At 47.2% G+C, this 15,454-nt stretch overlaps 1 protein-coding gene across 1 annotated transcript; it reads right to left on the reverse strand.

Annotated features, from left to right (window-relative positions):
* Positions 1–616: 616 nt before the first annotated feature.
* LOC139748908 (uncharacterized) lies at positions 617–12,720 on the reverse strand. Its single transcript, XM_071662271.1, has 3 exons — positions 12,564–12,720; positions 11,732–11,823; positions 617–3,519 (listed from the first exon to the last, which is right to left on the reverse strand). The coding sequence occupies exons 1-3, from the start codon at positions 12,718–12,720 to the stop codon at positions 2,278–2,280; spliced, it is 1,491 nt and encodes a 496-aa protein (XP_071518372.1). The 3' UTR covers positions 617–2,277.
* Between the last annotated feature and the right edge of the window lie 2,734 nt (positions 12,721–15,454).

Raw genomic sequence — 15,454 nt, forward strand, 5'->3', positions numbered from 1 at the left:
ATGTTTATGGCGGTGTTAGAAGCGGTGGGAGTGGCATTGGATGTTGGTTGGTGGTGGATGTTGGTTGTTGACGGATGTTGGCTGGTGGTGGATGTTGGTTGTTGACGGATGTTGGTTGGTAGTGAATGTTGGTTGGTGATTGATGTTGGTTGGTGGCGGATGTTGGTTGGTGGTGGATGTTGGTTGGTGGTGGATGTTGGTTGGTGGTGTATGTTGGTTGTTGGTGAATGTTGGTTGGTGGTAGATGTTGGTTGGCGGTGGATGTTGCTTATTGGCGGATGTTAGTCGGTGGTAAATGTTGGTTGTTGGTGAATGTTGGTTGGTGGTGGATGTTGGTTGTTGGTGAATGTTGGTTGGTTGTAGATGTTGGTTGGCGGTGGATGTTGCTTATTGGCGGATGTTAGTCGGTGGTAGATGTTGGTTGTTGGCGAATGTTGGTTGGTGGCGGATGATAGTTGGTGGTGGATGTTGGTTGTTGGCGAATGTTGGTTGGTGGTAGATGTTGGTTGGTGGTGGATGTTGCTTATTGGTGGATGTTAGTCGGTGGTAGATGTTGGTTGTTGACGGATGTTGGTTGTTGGTGGATGATGGTTGTGGTGGATGTTGGTTGTGGCGAATGTTTGTTGGTGGTAGATGTTGGTTGGTTGTGGCTGTTGCTTATTGGTGGATGTTAGTCGGTGGTAGATGTTGGTTGTTAGCGAATGTTGGTTGGTGGTGGACGTTGGTTTGTAGTGGACGTTGGTTGGTGGCGGATATTGGTTGGTGTTGGATGTTAGTTGGTAGTGGATGTTGGTTGTTGGCGGATGCTGGCTGGTGGCAAATGTTGGTTGTTGGCGGATGTTGGTTGTTGACGGATGTTGGCTGGTGATGGATGTTTGTTGTTGGTGGATGTCGGTTGTTGACGTATGTTGGTTGGTGGTGGATGTTGGTTGGTGGTGGATGTTGGTTGTTGGCGGATGTTGATTGGTGGCGAATGTTGGTTGGTGGTGGATGTTGGTTCGTGCTGGTTGTTGGTTGGTGGTGGACATTGGTTGTTGACGGATGTTGGCGGATGCTGGCTGGTGGCAAATGTTGGTTGTTGGCGGATGTTGGTTGTTGACGGATGTTGGCTGGTGGCGAATGTTGGTTGGTGGTACATATTTGTTAGTGGTGGATTTTGGTTATTGGCGGATGTTGGTTGGTGGTGGATGTTGGTTGTTGGCGGATGTTGGTTGTTGACGGATATTGGTTGGTGGTGGATGTTGGTTGTTGACGGATGTTGGCTGGTGGTGGATGTTGGTTGGTGGTGGATGTTGGTGGTTGGCGGCTGTTGGTTGTTGACGGATGTTGGTTGGTGGTGGATATTGTTTGTTGACGGATGTTGGTTGTTGGTGGATGTTGGTTGGTGGTGGTTGTTGGTTGGTGGTGGTTGTTGGTTGTTGGTGGTTGTTGGTTGGTGGTGGACATTGGTTGCTGGCGGATGTAGGTTGGTGGTGGATGTTGGTTGTTGGCAGATGTTTGTTGGTGGCGAATGTTGGTTGGCGTTGGATGTTGGTTGGTGATAGATGTTGGTGTTGGCGGATGTTGGTTGGTGGTGGATGTTGGTAAGTGGTGGTTGTTGGTTGTTGGTGGGTGTTGGTTGGTGATGGACATTAGTTGTTGGCGGATGTTTGTTGGTGGTGGATGTTGGTTGGTGGTGGATGTTGGTTGTTGGTGGATGTTGCTTGTTAGTGGATGTTGGTTGGTGGTGGATGTTGGTTGTTGGTAGATGTTGGTTGTTGGCTGATGTTGGTTGGTGGCGAATGTTGGTTGGCTGTAGATGTTGGTTGGTAGTGGATTTTGATTGTTGACAGATGTTGGTTGTTGGCGGATATTGGCTGTTGGCGGATGTTGGTTGTTGGTGGATGTTGGCTGTTGGCGAATGTTGGTTGTTGACGGATGTTGGTTGGTAGTGGATACTGGTTGTTGACGGATGTTTGTTATTGGTGGATTTTGGTTGGTGGTGGATGTTTTTTGTTGGCGAATGTTGGTTGGTGGTGGATGTTGGTTGGTTGCAGCTGTTGGTTGTTGGTAGGTGTTGGTTGGTGGCGGATATTGGTTGTTGGAGGATGTAGGTTGGTGGTGGATGTTGGTTGTTGACGGATGTTGGTTGGTAGCGAATGTTGGTTGGTGGTAGATGCTGGTTGGTAGTGGATGTTGGTTGTTGGCGGATGTTGGTTGATGGCGGATGTTGGTTGGTGGTGGATGTTGGTTGTTGGCGGACGTTGATTGTTGACGGATGTTGATTGGTGGTGGATGTTAGTTGTTGACGGATGTTGGCTGGTGGTGGATGTTGGTTGGTGGTAGATGTTGGTGGGTGGCGGATGTTGGTTGTTGACGGATGTTAGTTGGTGGTGTATATTGGTTGTTGACGGATGTTGCTTGTTGGTGGATGATGGTTAGCGGTGGATGTTGGTTGGTGGTGGTTGTTGGTTGTTGGTGGGTGTTGGTCGGTGGTGGACTTTTGTTGTTGGCGGATGTAGGTTGGTGGTGGATGTTGGTTGTTGGCGAAAGTAGGCTGGCGGTGGATGTTGGTTGGTGATGGATGTTGGTGTTGGCGGATTTCGGTTGTTGGTGGATGTTGGTTTGTGGTGGATGTTGGTTGTTGGTGGATGTTGGTTGGTGGTGGATGGTGTTTGGCGGTGGATGTTGGTTGATGGCGGATGTTGGTTGGTGTTGGATGTTGGTTGTTTTCGGACGTTGATTGTTGACGGATGTTGATTGGTGGTGGATGTTACTTGTTGACGGATGTTGATTGGTGGTGGATGTTAGTTGTTGACGGATGTTGGCTGGTGGTGGATGTTGGTTTGTGTTGGATGTTGGTTGTTGGTGGATGTTGGTTGGTGATGGATGCTGGTTTTGGTGGATTTCGGTTGGTGGTGGATGTTGGTTTGTAGTGGATGTTGGTTGTTGGTGGATGTTGGTTGGTGGTGGATGTTGTTTGCTGAAGGATGTTGGTTGTTGGTGGATGTTGGTTGTTGGTGGATGTTGGTTGGTGGTGGTTGTTGGTTGTTGGTGGGTGTTGGTTGGTGGTGGACATTTGTTGTTGGCGGACGTAGGTTGGTGGTGGATGTTGGTTGTTGGTGGATGTTGGTTGTTGGCGAAAGTTGGTTGGCGGTGGATATTGGTTGGTGATGGATGTTGGTGTTGGCGGATTTCGGTTGATGGAGGATGTTGGTTTGTGGTGGATGTTGGTTGTTGGTGGATGTTAGTTGTTGGTGGATGTTGGCTATTGGTGGATGTTGGTTGGAGGTGGATGTTGGTTGCTGAAGGATGTTGGTTGGTGGTGGATGTTGGTTGGTGGTGGATGTTGGTTGTTGGTGGATGTTGGTTGGAGGTGGATGTTGGTTGCTGAAGGATGTTGGTTGGTGGTGGATGTTGGTTGGTGGTGGATGTTGGTTGTTGGCGGATGTTGGTTGTTGTCGCGTGATGGTTGTTGGCGGATGTTGGTTGTTGGCGGATGTTGGTTGGTGGTGGATGTTGGTTGTTGGTGGATGTTGGCTATTGGTGGATGTTGGTTGGTAGTGGATGTTGGTTGTTGACGGACGTTGGTTGGTGTTGGATGTTGGTTGGTGGTTGGATGTTGGTCGTTGATGGACGTTGGTTAGTTTAGGTTAGGTGAGGTTAGGTTGTGACGGACGTTGGTTGGTGGCGAATGTTGGTTGTTGGCGGATGTTGGTTGTTGACGGATGTTGGTTGGTGGTGTATGTTGCTTGTTGGCAAATGTTGGTTGGTGGTGGATGTTGGTTGTTGACGGATGTTGGTTGGTGGTGTATGTTGCTTGTTGGCAAATGTTGGTTGGTGGTAGATGTTGGTATGTGGTGGTTGTTGGTTGTTGGTGGGTGTTGGTTGGTGGTGGACATTAGCTGTTGGCGCATTTGGTTGGTGGTGGATGTTCGTTGTTGGCAGATGTTTGTTGGTGACGAATGTTGGTTGGCGGTGATGTTGGTTGGTGATGGATGTTAGTGTTGGCAGAAGTTGGTTGGTGGCGGATGTTGGTTTGTGGTAGATGTTGGTTCTTGGCGGATGTTGGTTGGTGGTGGATGTTCGTTGTTGACAGATGTTTGTTGGTGGTGGATGTTGGTTGTCGGCGGATGTTGATTGTTGACGGATGTTGGCTGGTTGTGGACGTTGGTTGGTGGTGGATGTTGGTTGATGGCGGATGTTGGTTGCTGGCGCATGTTAGTTGTTAGCGGATGTTGGTTGTTGGCAGATGTTGTTTGGTGGTTGATGTTGGTTGGTGGGGATGTTGGTTGTTGGCGGATGTTCGTTGGTGGTGGATGTTGGTTGGTGGTGAATGTTGGTTGGTGGTCGATGTTGGATGGTGTTGAATGTTGGTTGGTGGTGGATGTTGGTTGTTGACGGACGTTGGTTGGTGGCGAATGTTGGTTGTTGGTGGATGTTAGTTGTTGATGGATGTTGGTTGGTGGTGGATGTTGGTTGGTGGTGGATGCTGGTTGGTGGCGGATGTCGATTGGTGGTAGATGTTGGTTGGTGGTGGATGTTGGATGGTGGTGGATGTTGGCTGGTAGTGGATGTTGGTTGTTGGCGGATGTTGGTTGTTGGCGAATATTGGTTAGCGGTGGATGTTGGTTGGTGATTGATGTTGGTGTTGGCGGATTTCGGTTGGTGGTGGATGTTGGTTTGTGGTGGATGTTGGTTGTTGGTGGATGTTGGTTGGTGGTGGATGTTGGTTGCTGAAGGATGTCGGTTGGTGGTGGATGTTGGTTGGTGGTGGATGTTGGTTGTTGGCGGATGTTGGTTGTTGTCGCGTGATGGTTGTTGGCGGATGTTGGTTGTTGGCGGATGTTGGTTGGTGGTGGATGTTGGTTGCTGAAGGATGTTGGTTGGTGGTGGATGTTGGTTGGTGGTGGATGTTGGTTGTTGGCGGATGTTGGTTGTTGTCGCGTGATGGTTGTTGGCGGATGTTGGTTGTTGGCGGATGTTGGTTGGTGGTGGATGTTGGTTGGTGGTGGATGTTGGTTGGTGGTGGATGTTGGTTGTTGACGGACGCTGGTTGGTGTTGGATGTTGGTTGGTGGTTGGATGTTGGTCGTTGATGGACGTTGGTTAGTTTAGGTTAGGTGAGGGTAGGTTGTGACGGACGTTGGTTGGTGGCGAATGTTGGTTGTTGGCGGATGTTGGTTGTTGACGGATGTTGGTTGGTGGTGTATGTTGCTTGTTGGCAAATGTTGGTTGGTGGTAGATGTTGGTATGTGGTGGTTGTTGGTTGTTGACGGATGTTGGTTGGTGGTGTATGTTGCTTGTTGGCAAATGTTGGTTGGTGGTGGATGTTGGTTGTTGGTGGGTGTTGGTTGGTGGTGGACATTAGCTGTTGGCGCATTAGGTTGGTGGTGAATGTTCGTTGTTGGCAGATATTGGTTGGTGACGAATGTTGGTTGGCGGTGATGTTGGTTGGTGATAGACGTTAGTGTTGGCAGATGTTGGTTGGTGGTGGATGTTGGTTTGTGGTAGATGTTGGTTCTTGGCGGATGTTGGTTAGTGGTGGATGTTTCGTTGTTGACGGATGTTTGTTGGTGGTGTATGTTGGTTGTTGGCGGATGTTGATTGTTGACGGATGTTGGCTGGTTGTGGACGTTGGTTGGTTGTAGATGTTGGTTGATGGCGGATGTTGGTTGCTGGCGCATGTTAGTTGTTAGCGGATGTTAGTTGTTGGCAGATGTTGGTTGGTGGTTGATGTTGGTTGGTGGGGATGTTGGTTGTTGGCGTTGGTTGGTGGTGGATGTTGGTTGGTGTTGAATGTTGGTTGGTGGTGGATGTTGGTTGTTGACGGACGTTGGTTGGTGGCAAATGTTGGTTGATGGTGGATGTTAGTTGTTGATGGATGTTGGTTGGTGGTGGATGTTGGTTGGTGGTGGATGCTGGTTGTTGGCGGATGTTGATTGTTGACGGATGTTGGCTGGTTGTGGACGTTGGTTGGTGGTGGATATTGGTTGATGGCGGATGTTGGTTGCTGGCGCATGTTAGTTGTTAGCGGATGTTGGTTGTTGGCACATGTTGGTTGGTGGCTGATGTTGGTTGGTGGGGATGTTGGTTGTTGGCGGATGTTGGTTGGTGGCGGATGTTGGTTGGTGGTGAATGTTGGTTGGTGGTCGATGTTGGTCAGTGTTGAATGTTGGTTGGTGGTGGATGTTGGTTGTTGACGGACGTTGGTTGGTGGCAAATGTTGGTTGTTGGTGGATGTTAGTTGTTGATGGATGTTGGTTGGTGGTGGATGTTGGTTGGTGGTGGATGTTGGTTGGTGGCGGATGTCGGTTGGTGGTAGATGTTGGTTGGTGGTGGATGTTGGTTGTTGGTGGATGTTGGTTGGTGGCGGGTGTTGGTTGGTCGCGGATGTTGGTTGTTGGCGGATGTTGGTTGGTGGTGGATGTTGGTTCGTGGTGGATGTTGGTTGATGGCTAATGTTGGTTGTTGTCGCGTGTTGGTTGTTGGTGGATGTTGGTTGTTGGCGGATGTTGGTTGGTGGTGGATGTTGGTTGTTGGTCGATGTTGGTTAGTGATGGATGTTGGTTGGTGGTGGATGTTTGTTGTTGGTGGATGTTGGTTGGTGGTGGATGTCGGTTGGTGGTGGATGCTGGTTGTTGGTGGATGTTGGTTGGTGGCGGATGTTGGTTGGTAGTGGATGCTGGTTGTTGGTGGATGTTGGTTGGTGGTGGATGTTGGTTGTTGTCGCGTGTTGGTTGGTGGTGGATGTTGGTTGGTGGTGGATGTTGGTTGTTGGCGGATGTTGGTAGGTGGTGGATGTTGGTTGGTGGTGGATGCTGGTTGTTGGTGGATGTTGGTTGGTGGCGGATGTTGGTTGGTAGTGGATGTTGGTTGGTGGTGGATGTTGGTTGTTGGGGGATGTTGGTTGGTGGTGGATATTGGTTGGTGGTGGATGTTGGTTGGTGGTGGATGTTGGCTGTTGGCGGATGTTGGTAGGCGGTGGATGTTGTTTGGTGGTGGATGCTGGTTATTGGTGGATGTTGGTTGGTGGGGGATGTTGGTTGGTAGTGGATGTTGGTTGATGGTGGATGTTGGTTGTTGGGGGATGTTGGTTGGTGGTGGATGTTGGTTGGTGGTGGATGCTGGTTATTGGTGGATGTTGGTTGGTGGCGGATGTTGGTTGGTGGTGGATGTTGGTTGGTGGTGGATGCTGGTTGGTGGTGGAGGTTGGTTGGTGGGGGATGTTGGTTGGTAGTGGATGTTGGTTGGTGGTGGATGTTGGTTGTTGGGGGATGTTGGTTGGTGGTGGATGTTGGTTGGTGGTGGATGTTGGTTGGTGGTGGATGTTGGTTGTTGGCGGATGTTTTTAAGTGGTGGATGTTGGTTGGTGGTGGATGCTGGTTATTGGTGGATGTTGGTTGGTGGCGGATGTTGGTTGGTAGTGGATGTTGGTTGGTGGTGGATGTTGGTTGTTGGGGGATGTTGGTTGTTGGTGGATGTTGGTTGGTGGTGGATGCTGGTTATTGGTGGATGTTGGTTGGTGGTTGATGTTGGTTGGTAGTGGATGTTGGTTGGTGGTGGATGTTGGTTGTTGGGGGATGTTGGTTGTTGGTGGATGTTGGTTGGTGGTGGATGCTGGTTATTGGTGGATGTTGGTTGGTGGTTGATGTTGGTGGGAGAGGATGATCGTGATGGTGAGCATTTTAGGCAGTGGGTGTCGGTGGCTGCAAATGTTAGTGGTGGGGGACGTTAGTGGTAGTTGGTAGGATGAATGGTGATAGAAATGGTTGTTGATGGAGGTTGTTGCTGGTAGCGGCGGCCAAGGCAGGAGATCCCGGAGTTTTACCACCTGTGTTGCCTTTGATGCTGGGGCCAGGCCGTACCCGGGTAGTTATGGCTGCCAAGTATTATATTCCCGGTCGGGTCTGGGGGCAAGCACCCAGTCTCCGGGTGTGTGACTCCACTAGACAGTGAAGGAATCAACCAGTCGCTGGTGGAGTGAGTTAGCCAGTCGGTATTTGAGTGACTCAACAAGCCAGCAAGTGAGTGACTCAGTAAGTCAGTGAGTGGGAAAGTGAGTCAACAAGTGTGTGAGTTAGTGAGTGACATGGTGGCTGATCATGGGTAAGAGGTGATCGTTGAAGGGGAGTGTACCTGGCTGGCTCTCAGGTGTTGTATGGGACGTACAGTCGACTCATTCCGTAATGTAGGAAAGAAAATCTCTCACAAGGTTCACAAGGGCCTCTGCTCACTGTGAGCAGACAGTAATGGCGGCCACAATGCCACGTCCCACAGCTAGGGTGACGGAGGGTTTGGCTCCTCATCTCCCTCAAAACCAGAAGGCTAGGATACCCGGGTTCCCACCGTTACCCACTTGCACCAGGCGGCAGGAGAGTGACTTGATATCATTGTCTCACATTACTAGATGGATAGAGGGACCTGGATAGTGTTGCCTTACACTACCAGTTGGATAGAGGGACGTGGATAGGGTAGTCTTGCACTACAATATGAGCGGGGAGGGGGACGTGGATAGCGTTGTCTTGCATCACCATGTGGGCGGGAGGGAGACATGGGTAACGTTGCCTTGCACCAAGATATGGGTGGGTGGGGGGGGGCGTGGATAGTGTTGTCTTGCACCACCAAATGGCTAGAAGGACGTGGATAGTGTCATGTTTGTAGACATGACTCCTAACAGAAGGAAGATGACAGGAAGAATGAAAGACGAAAGAAATATACATCTCCTGGTTGGTCGATTTAAGGTAGACGGTTATGAGGGTCATAACGGCTAGCTTTCGTGTGGCTAATCTCCACACAAAATGTATGGGACGCAGGATGCAGGAGCTTGCCGTGCCCACCTTGGTGGCAGGAACACATGAAGACGGCCTACGAGAACAGTAACCAAAATAATACCAGTAAAACAGAGAAGAAACAGTTGGAGGAAGAACAATCTACTTCAGATATGTCGGTAGCGGTCCATCCTTAGCCATTAAGATCCCTGAAGATATGGAAGATTGTACGATGCTGATGATGTGGGGTTTCCAGAGGTAGTGTAGGGTAGGACTACCCCAGCATCATTGTTATTAAAGAGCAAAATTGTGGTGTTTTGAAACTGAACTCCGAGGAAACGTGATGTTTTGAAAGTGAACTCCGAGGAAACGTGAAATTTAGATAAAGATCAAGGGAAAAATTGTTTTAGTATCATCAAATTTCACCAGTTACTGCACAGGTACGAAATGAAGCAGGAAATACATTCAGAGAGAGAGAGAGAGAGAGAGAGAGAGAGAGAGAGAGAGAGAGAGAGAGAGAGAGAGAGAGAGAGAGAGAGAGAGAGAGAGAGAGAGAGAGAGAACGAGTATTAGAATGAAAAAGGGAAGGAGAGTGACTTGAAATATGTAAAGTGGAATCATCAATGTAAGAGTGTTAGAAGTTGATGAGATGATCACATATGGAGAGAAGAAATAAAACAGGAAGCACATGAGAAGCTGAGGACGCACCACAGACAACTACCAGCCTGGATCAGCCACACAGGAAAGTCAGATAGTAGAGACTTAAGCCACATCCTGCCCACTGCTTTGTGGAAGTTGACAGCCACAACAAAAGCCTCACCAGAATTCCCAAGAGAGGAGGACCATAGGTGAGTTATATGGCAGAGAAGATCACCAGAAGTAACACTGCAAAATGCCGTAGGTGGTCAAGAGAAGGGGATGGGGTTGTATGTGTCTGAGACAGTAAGAATTGAGGAGAATTTCAAAGACTTTAAAGACAACGAGTGTGTGAGAAATGGGCCGAGAGTTGGTAAGGTCAGAACGATCTCTTTCCTAGGGAGGAACAGCGTTCTTAAACAGACGCGAAAACAAGTGAGCAGGAGGTAGAGGCAGTTCAGAGGCTCATTCCCATAAGACCCGAGGGATATGCCGACATGCCATCTGAGGTACACGCCTCGTCCACCTGTGGATGGTCAGTACTCGGATGCTTACGCAAAGGAAATAGAGGAGGCGCCACTGGTTGATGTAGGAAGGATGGTACGGGAGAACTAGACTCAGAAAAATTCAAATTTGAATCATGGGGGAATAAGTTACCAAAAAGATTGACTTTATTAGTTTGAGAGCTGTAGATTGAACAACGTAGGACAGAGGAGAAAAAGATGAATAACAGAATATACTAGAAATATTTCTGGCTAAAGACCAAAAAGATTTGTCAGTTGACGTAAAACTCAAAGCGCCATACTTTCATTTCATGATGATGTGTTTGACTTTACGGTGTACAGATCTGCAGCGACTTTGTCAAGACATGAAAGCAGAATGGGTTCCCGGGGAGGAGGAGGGTTTCATGACCAGATCTGCTCCGTCTCTGATGCGATAAACATCGGAACGAACGATCAAACCATGACAGGGAGGAGAGAGAGAGAGAGAGTCCTGGTAGAAGAGAAATGAAGAGCTTCATCCTGGGTCAGATAAGCTCTGCTATATGGTCAGTGCAGCAAGAGGCATCTTAGAGCAGTGCTGGCCTGCATTTTACACAGTCAACAAAGAACCGTTGTAGAGATGATTACTGAGCTCACCTAAAGTGCCAGATCCGAAGTTTAGAGGCGTGCGTGCATAGTGGGTGAGTTTGGTCAATCACAATGACAGAGATCGGGATGTGGTCAGAGGACCCCAAGGGACAGATGTATATATACCAAGTGAATATTGGGAGGGTTCAAAGATAAAAAGAGATGGAGTGTGTTGAGAGAGTGCGCCGTGAGGGTCGGGAACTTGTGGTAGATGTCTCTTATCATCACTACGGAAGACAACAGAAAACATCCTCGAGTCCGCCGGGATCATGGCGGACGTTAAATTCCCAAGCTCAGAGGATGTCATCAGATGTACGTGAGGAAAATAATACTTCGTTGCAGGGAGTCAGAGAGTCGAGGGGAAGGAGGGGTGAGGAGGATGGATGTACAAAACGTAGAGACAAGGGCATTGAGGGGAGAAAAGTGTGAGCCAGATGACCGTAAGGTTAGGAGGCTCAAGATCCATGAGATGAGCACCAGATGTTTTTGTAGTACAGTAGACACAAACCCCCCCTTATTGAAAACATGATAGACCTTGATGCCCGCCCGTGTTGTGGAAAACATGATAAACCTTGATAGTGTAGATGAGTAGTAGCCTTGAACAGTGGGATTTCAGAGAGAAAATCAGGGAAAGAACTGTTGCTAAAACGTGTCCACCCCTGCATAAGCTCACCCACAGTAAACCGGGTGTTTGTGATGGCAGAACGCACGGGTTTCTGCTAACATCCATACCACAATGATACAAGGAAAGGTCTGAGGTGATAGACTGCCTCTGTCTATCAAGGTTATGAGAAAATGTCAACGCGTCACTGTATTTCAACATTGTTACTGAGACATAAGGGGACTTACGATCTCTTTAGTCTTACTTCAGTCAATATGTCTCAAAAATCTTGTTCTCCAGATCCTGCCTGACATCCCAGCCCACCTCACTTGCTCAGCTGATATCATCCAGCCTTCACGTCCAGCCGGAAAGTGCAGCGACTGTGACAAAATGTTTTGTGCCGACGTTGGCTTTCTAGGCAGGCACACATGCACACACAAAAGCCTAAACAAAAAAACTCATGTAAAAGAAAAAATATGCCCCCTACACAAACAAAGAAATAAACAAAAACGAATGAAACTAATAAAACAGACAGACGCACATATGTGCGTTCACAGACGCGGTCCCCAAGACGCTGTCCTCACCAGATGATTGCTGTAATTGTACTTAACTCACCGGCTCGACGAACGTGTAATAATCATTTTCTTCACTGGAGATATTTTCCAGCAGAGTTGCTCTATGGGGTGCAGCGGTGAAGGTCAGACCTCCTATACCCAATTAGGCGACCAAAGAATAAAGAAAGACTTGTAAGTCCCAGAGGGTTAGGGGAACCTGATCTCCTGAGCGTGGCCCTTCCTGCAAACCACAACGTCTATATATTAAAACACCATATAATAGTCTCCTCAAGTGTCTAACTTTTCGTAGAAATTATCTTCATGTTTACGATATGTCGTTACTGAGGCTCACATAACGAGACAGCGGACTGTTAAATTAAGGTTGAAAAAGGAAACTTGGAGTGATGACGTAAGGATTGTGGTGTTTAGCGGGGAAAGGGGCTTCTTGGGTATATTTTTAGCTTCTCGTCCGTCTCTCCTGGACGACTTCTGGGAAATTACATTATTTCCAGGTCGATATCAGTGGAGGTCAGAGCGGGGATGTGAATACGGGACATGGTGCAGGCTGGGACGTCTTCAACATGATCAAGCCATCACGACTTGATCATGTGTTGGGCATGTTCCAGCCTCCACTGTAACTCTTATTCATCTTCCTAGGGAAGGACAGGAAAGTCATCCCTACTCTGCCCTTAAAGGGAATAGTTGGAACATATGAAATGTCTCAACACATTGCCGGGACAAACACAGCTCATTCTGGAACGCCGCCGACGCACGCTAGAAAACCTCCAACATACGATAGGAAACAAGTCTTAAGATTATCTAGAACAGCCATGATTTATGCTGGAAGGGCTGTGATCCATGCTGGAACGACCGCTATCCAGGGTAAAACTAACTTGACCCATGTTGGAACGACGGTGATCCATGACCACGATCCTTTATGGAATAGATGTTAAACCTTTCCTGGATAGCCCTGACCTTCTCTAAAACAGCTACAAGGGCGCCGAAACAGCCTCGATCCAGCTCACTCACCACTGGATCACGAGAGGACATAAGCTCTCTATCTCAAACCAATGATTGGTCCATGTGATCCCTCGTCATATCTCGTGGCCAGAAGGGTAGTACATGATAATGATGTATAAACTTTACTATAGTACTGGAGGATCAGTTTCATGCTTTCCATGACCCATGCGGCCACAGGCTTGCCATTGGTTGGTATGAGATGGAAAGCTATGGTCGCATCGTGGTCCACTGGTTAGCGTTCATCAGAGACAACAACATTAGAGGATAATGATGTGAGTGATGTTTGTGAATCTTGGTGACGCAACATTATCAATAGACAGTGAAAAGAAAATTGAATAGGCTGCTGCTGTGTCTTGCTCTTGATTTAGGTTCATTTTAATCTTGTACTGAATGTCAACTTCACTTGTGTAGAAATTAAAGATAAGCTTCGTAAATAAATAACAACAGAACTAGCTCTATGCCCCCCTCCTCCCCGCACAGACATTAGAGATACACCAAAGCTTTTATGATCAGTTAACAGATGTTTGTCATGAACAAGAGTCTATCATGGGAGGAGATTTTAACATACCGGTATCAAATCAGGGGAATCCTTTCCGGTAGCCCTGACTTTATCTTTGTTTCTTAGTGCCCTAATGTAATTGGTCGAGAATCCTACTCGCTACGAGAATATATCAGAGCTATTTCTAACAACAAACGAAGATCTCGTTAATAATGCTAAAGTGGGAGAAAACTTTGGCACAAGTGATCACGGGCAAATTACGCTTGAGGTCACTTTCAGTACTGTATGTATAGCTGGTTAACTTGACAGTTGCGAAAAAGAATGCCTAATTTGAGACTTGTACGTTTTATAATCTTCGCATTGCCCTTGACTGGCAAAGCTTGGATGATATGGTCGATGAGAACATGTACTTAGTTTGGAAAAACTTTAGTAAAACTTTCAAAGGAGTAGAGGGAATATATGTACCAGTAAGTAGTAGATGGTATATGTCTAAAACCACGAAGCCAAAGTGAGATAAAGAAGTGCCTGTTATCTAAGAAAGTAGCTCATAAGAAGTACATAGAGACCGATAGCTAATATGATAGAGTAAATTATGTAACTCTGTGTAGAGAAACTAAGAGACGTATACGACAAAGTGAAAGTCAATATGAAGTCACTATCCAGTCAATTGGTCCATTCGTTACTGACAACTGTGGCTTGGTTCAAGTCAATGAAACTATGGCAAAAAACTTTAATGATATATTTGGCATCTGTATTTACGAGTGAAGGCACAAATCACGTCCCGAATCTAGTTTGTTAATGAGAAGGAGGAGAACATTCTGCTACAAACTGAGATAAAAGTTAAAGACAACATTTGCAATAAACGGACTGAAAATAGATAAAACGACTGGGCCTGATGAGTCTTATCCGAGGATAATACAAGAGGCGAAAAATGAGATGGTTAAGCCCTTGACTGCCCTTTTCAGTAAATCACTTGCTGCAGAAAAAGTTCCTGATGATTGGAAATTTGCCAATGTAGCGAATATATCAAAAAAGATAAAAATTCACTACCGGAACTTATCGTCAAATTACCTTAACCTTTGTAATTCGAAAGTTTATGGATACCATCAGTCGAGACAGAATTGTGAAACATTTAGAGGACCACCACTTAATAAACGATTCTCATTATGGTCTTTCGATCAAATTGCTCATGTCTGACAAATGTGGGTGATTTCTCTGACGATATAATCAACATGTGTGATGAAAATAAAGCATCATATGTAATGTATCTAGATTTTCAAAAGGATTTGGTAAGGTTCTGCATCAAAGGTTACCAGTAGAAATTAAGTCGTATAGCTCTGATGAGGTAATACTTCTGAGAGGAAACTAGGTGATAGTTTGTGACCAGAGATCTGTGATGACTGGTCAAGCCTCAGAATGGCTTGATGTCACAAATGGAGTGCCACAAGGATCAGTCTTGGGACCGGTTCTCTTTCTCATATATATCAGTGATCCTGATAATGGGCTGCATTGTAAGATATTAAGATTCGCCGATGAAACTAAGTTGAGAGATTTACAAATAAACTTGAACATCTACGGCTTCAAACTGACATAAACAAACTGATGGACTGAGCTCACAAGTGGCAAATGAATTTTGATATCGACCCGAACAAAGTTTTACATATTACTAGAAAAAAAACGAAATAGTCAGCTCCAGTCTGAGTGTTCTTGAATTGCGTAAGGTAGATGAGGAAAAAGACTTGGACGTAATTATCTCTGGTGACCAAGTAGTCAGTGCACAGAAGAAGTGAAAAGAGCTGACAAGATTCTTGGGTTCATAGGCAGGGCTTTCGAATTTAAGTTAAGGGAAATTATCCTCTTACTCTTTACAGTTCATTGGTTCGTTCCCATTGTAGCCATCTGCAGTCGCTCCACAAAGTTTTACCTTACTGACGACGCCCTGGCTTGGTGGCAGGTCACAGCGAGTGACCTGACCTGACCTAACAATCCCGAGTTAGGTAGACCACCCCAGACCGCTCCTGTGGTCGGCGGTGGCAGATCACATGATGCCACATGGAGAGAGGTCATAAATTGTGACAATCTGCTTCGACAACCCGACTTTCCTGCCTTTTATTTAGCCGGGTATCACCGCAGGGAGGCAGCCAAGCAGTTCCTCGTTGCCCTCAGTATGGTTTCAGGACCCCATCTCAGTTTCTTCGCCACATGGAGGGGCTCTGGCAGACTGCCCATGGGCCTTGTCATCCAGGCAGATTGCGATCGTTGTCT

This window comes from Panulirus ornatus, chromosome 6 (assembly GCF_036320965.1).
Source record: "Panulirus ornatus isolate Po-2019 chromosome 6, ASM3632096v1, whole genome shotgun sequence".
NCBI classification, from domain to species: domain Eukaryota; kingdom Metazoa; phylum Arthropoda; class Malacostraca; order Decapoda; family Palinuridae; genus Panulirus; species Panulirus ornatus.

Coding starts and splice junctions, on each gene's coding strand:
- LOC139748908 (XM_071662271.1), bottom strand. CDS start 12,720: ATGTCCTCTCGTGATCCAGTGGTGAGTGAGCTGGATCGAGGCTGTTTC. Junction 11,824..12,563: donor GTCGTTCCAACATGGGTCAA/GTTAGTTTTACC, acceptor AATTGGGTATAG/GAGGTCTGACCTTCACCGCT. Junction 3,520..11,731: donor ATTACACGTTCGTCGAGCCG/GTGAGTTAAGTA, acceptor ATCCACCAATAG/CCAACATCCACCAACAACCA.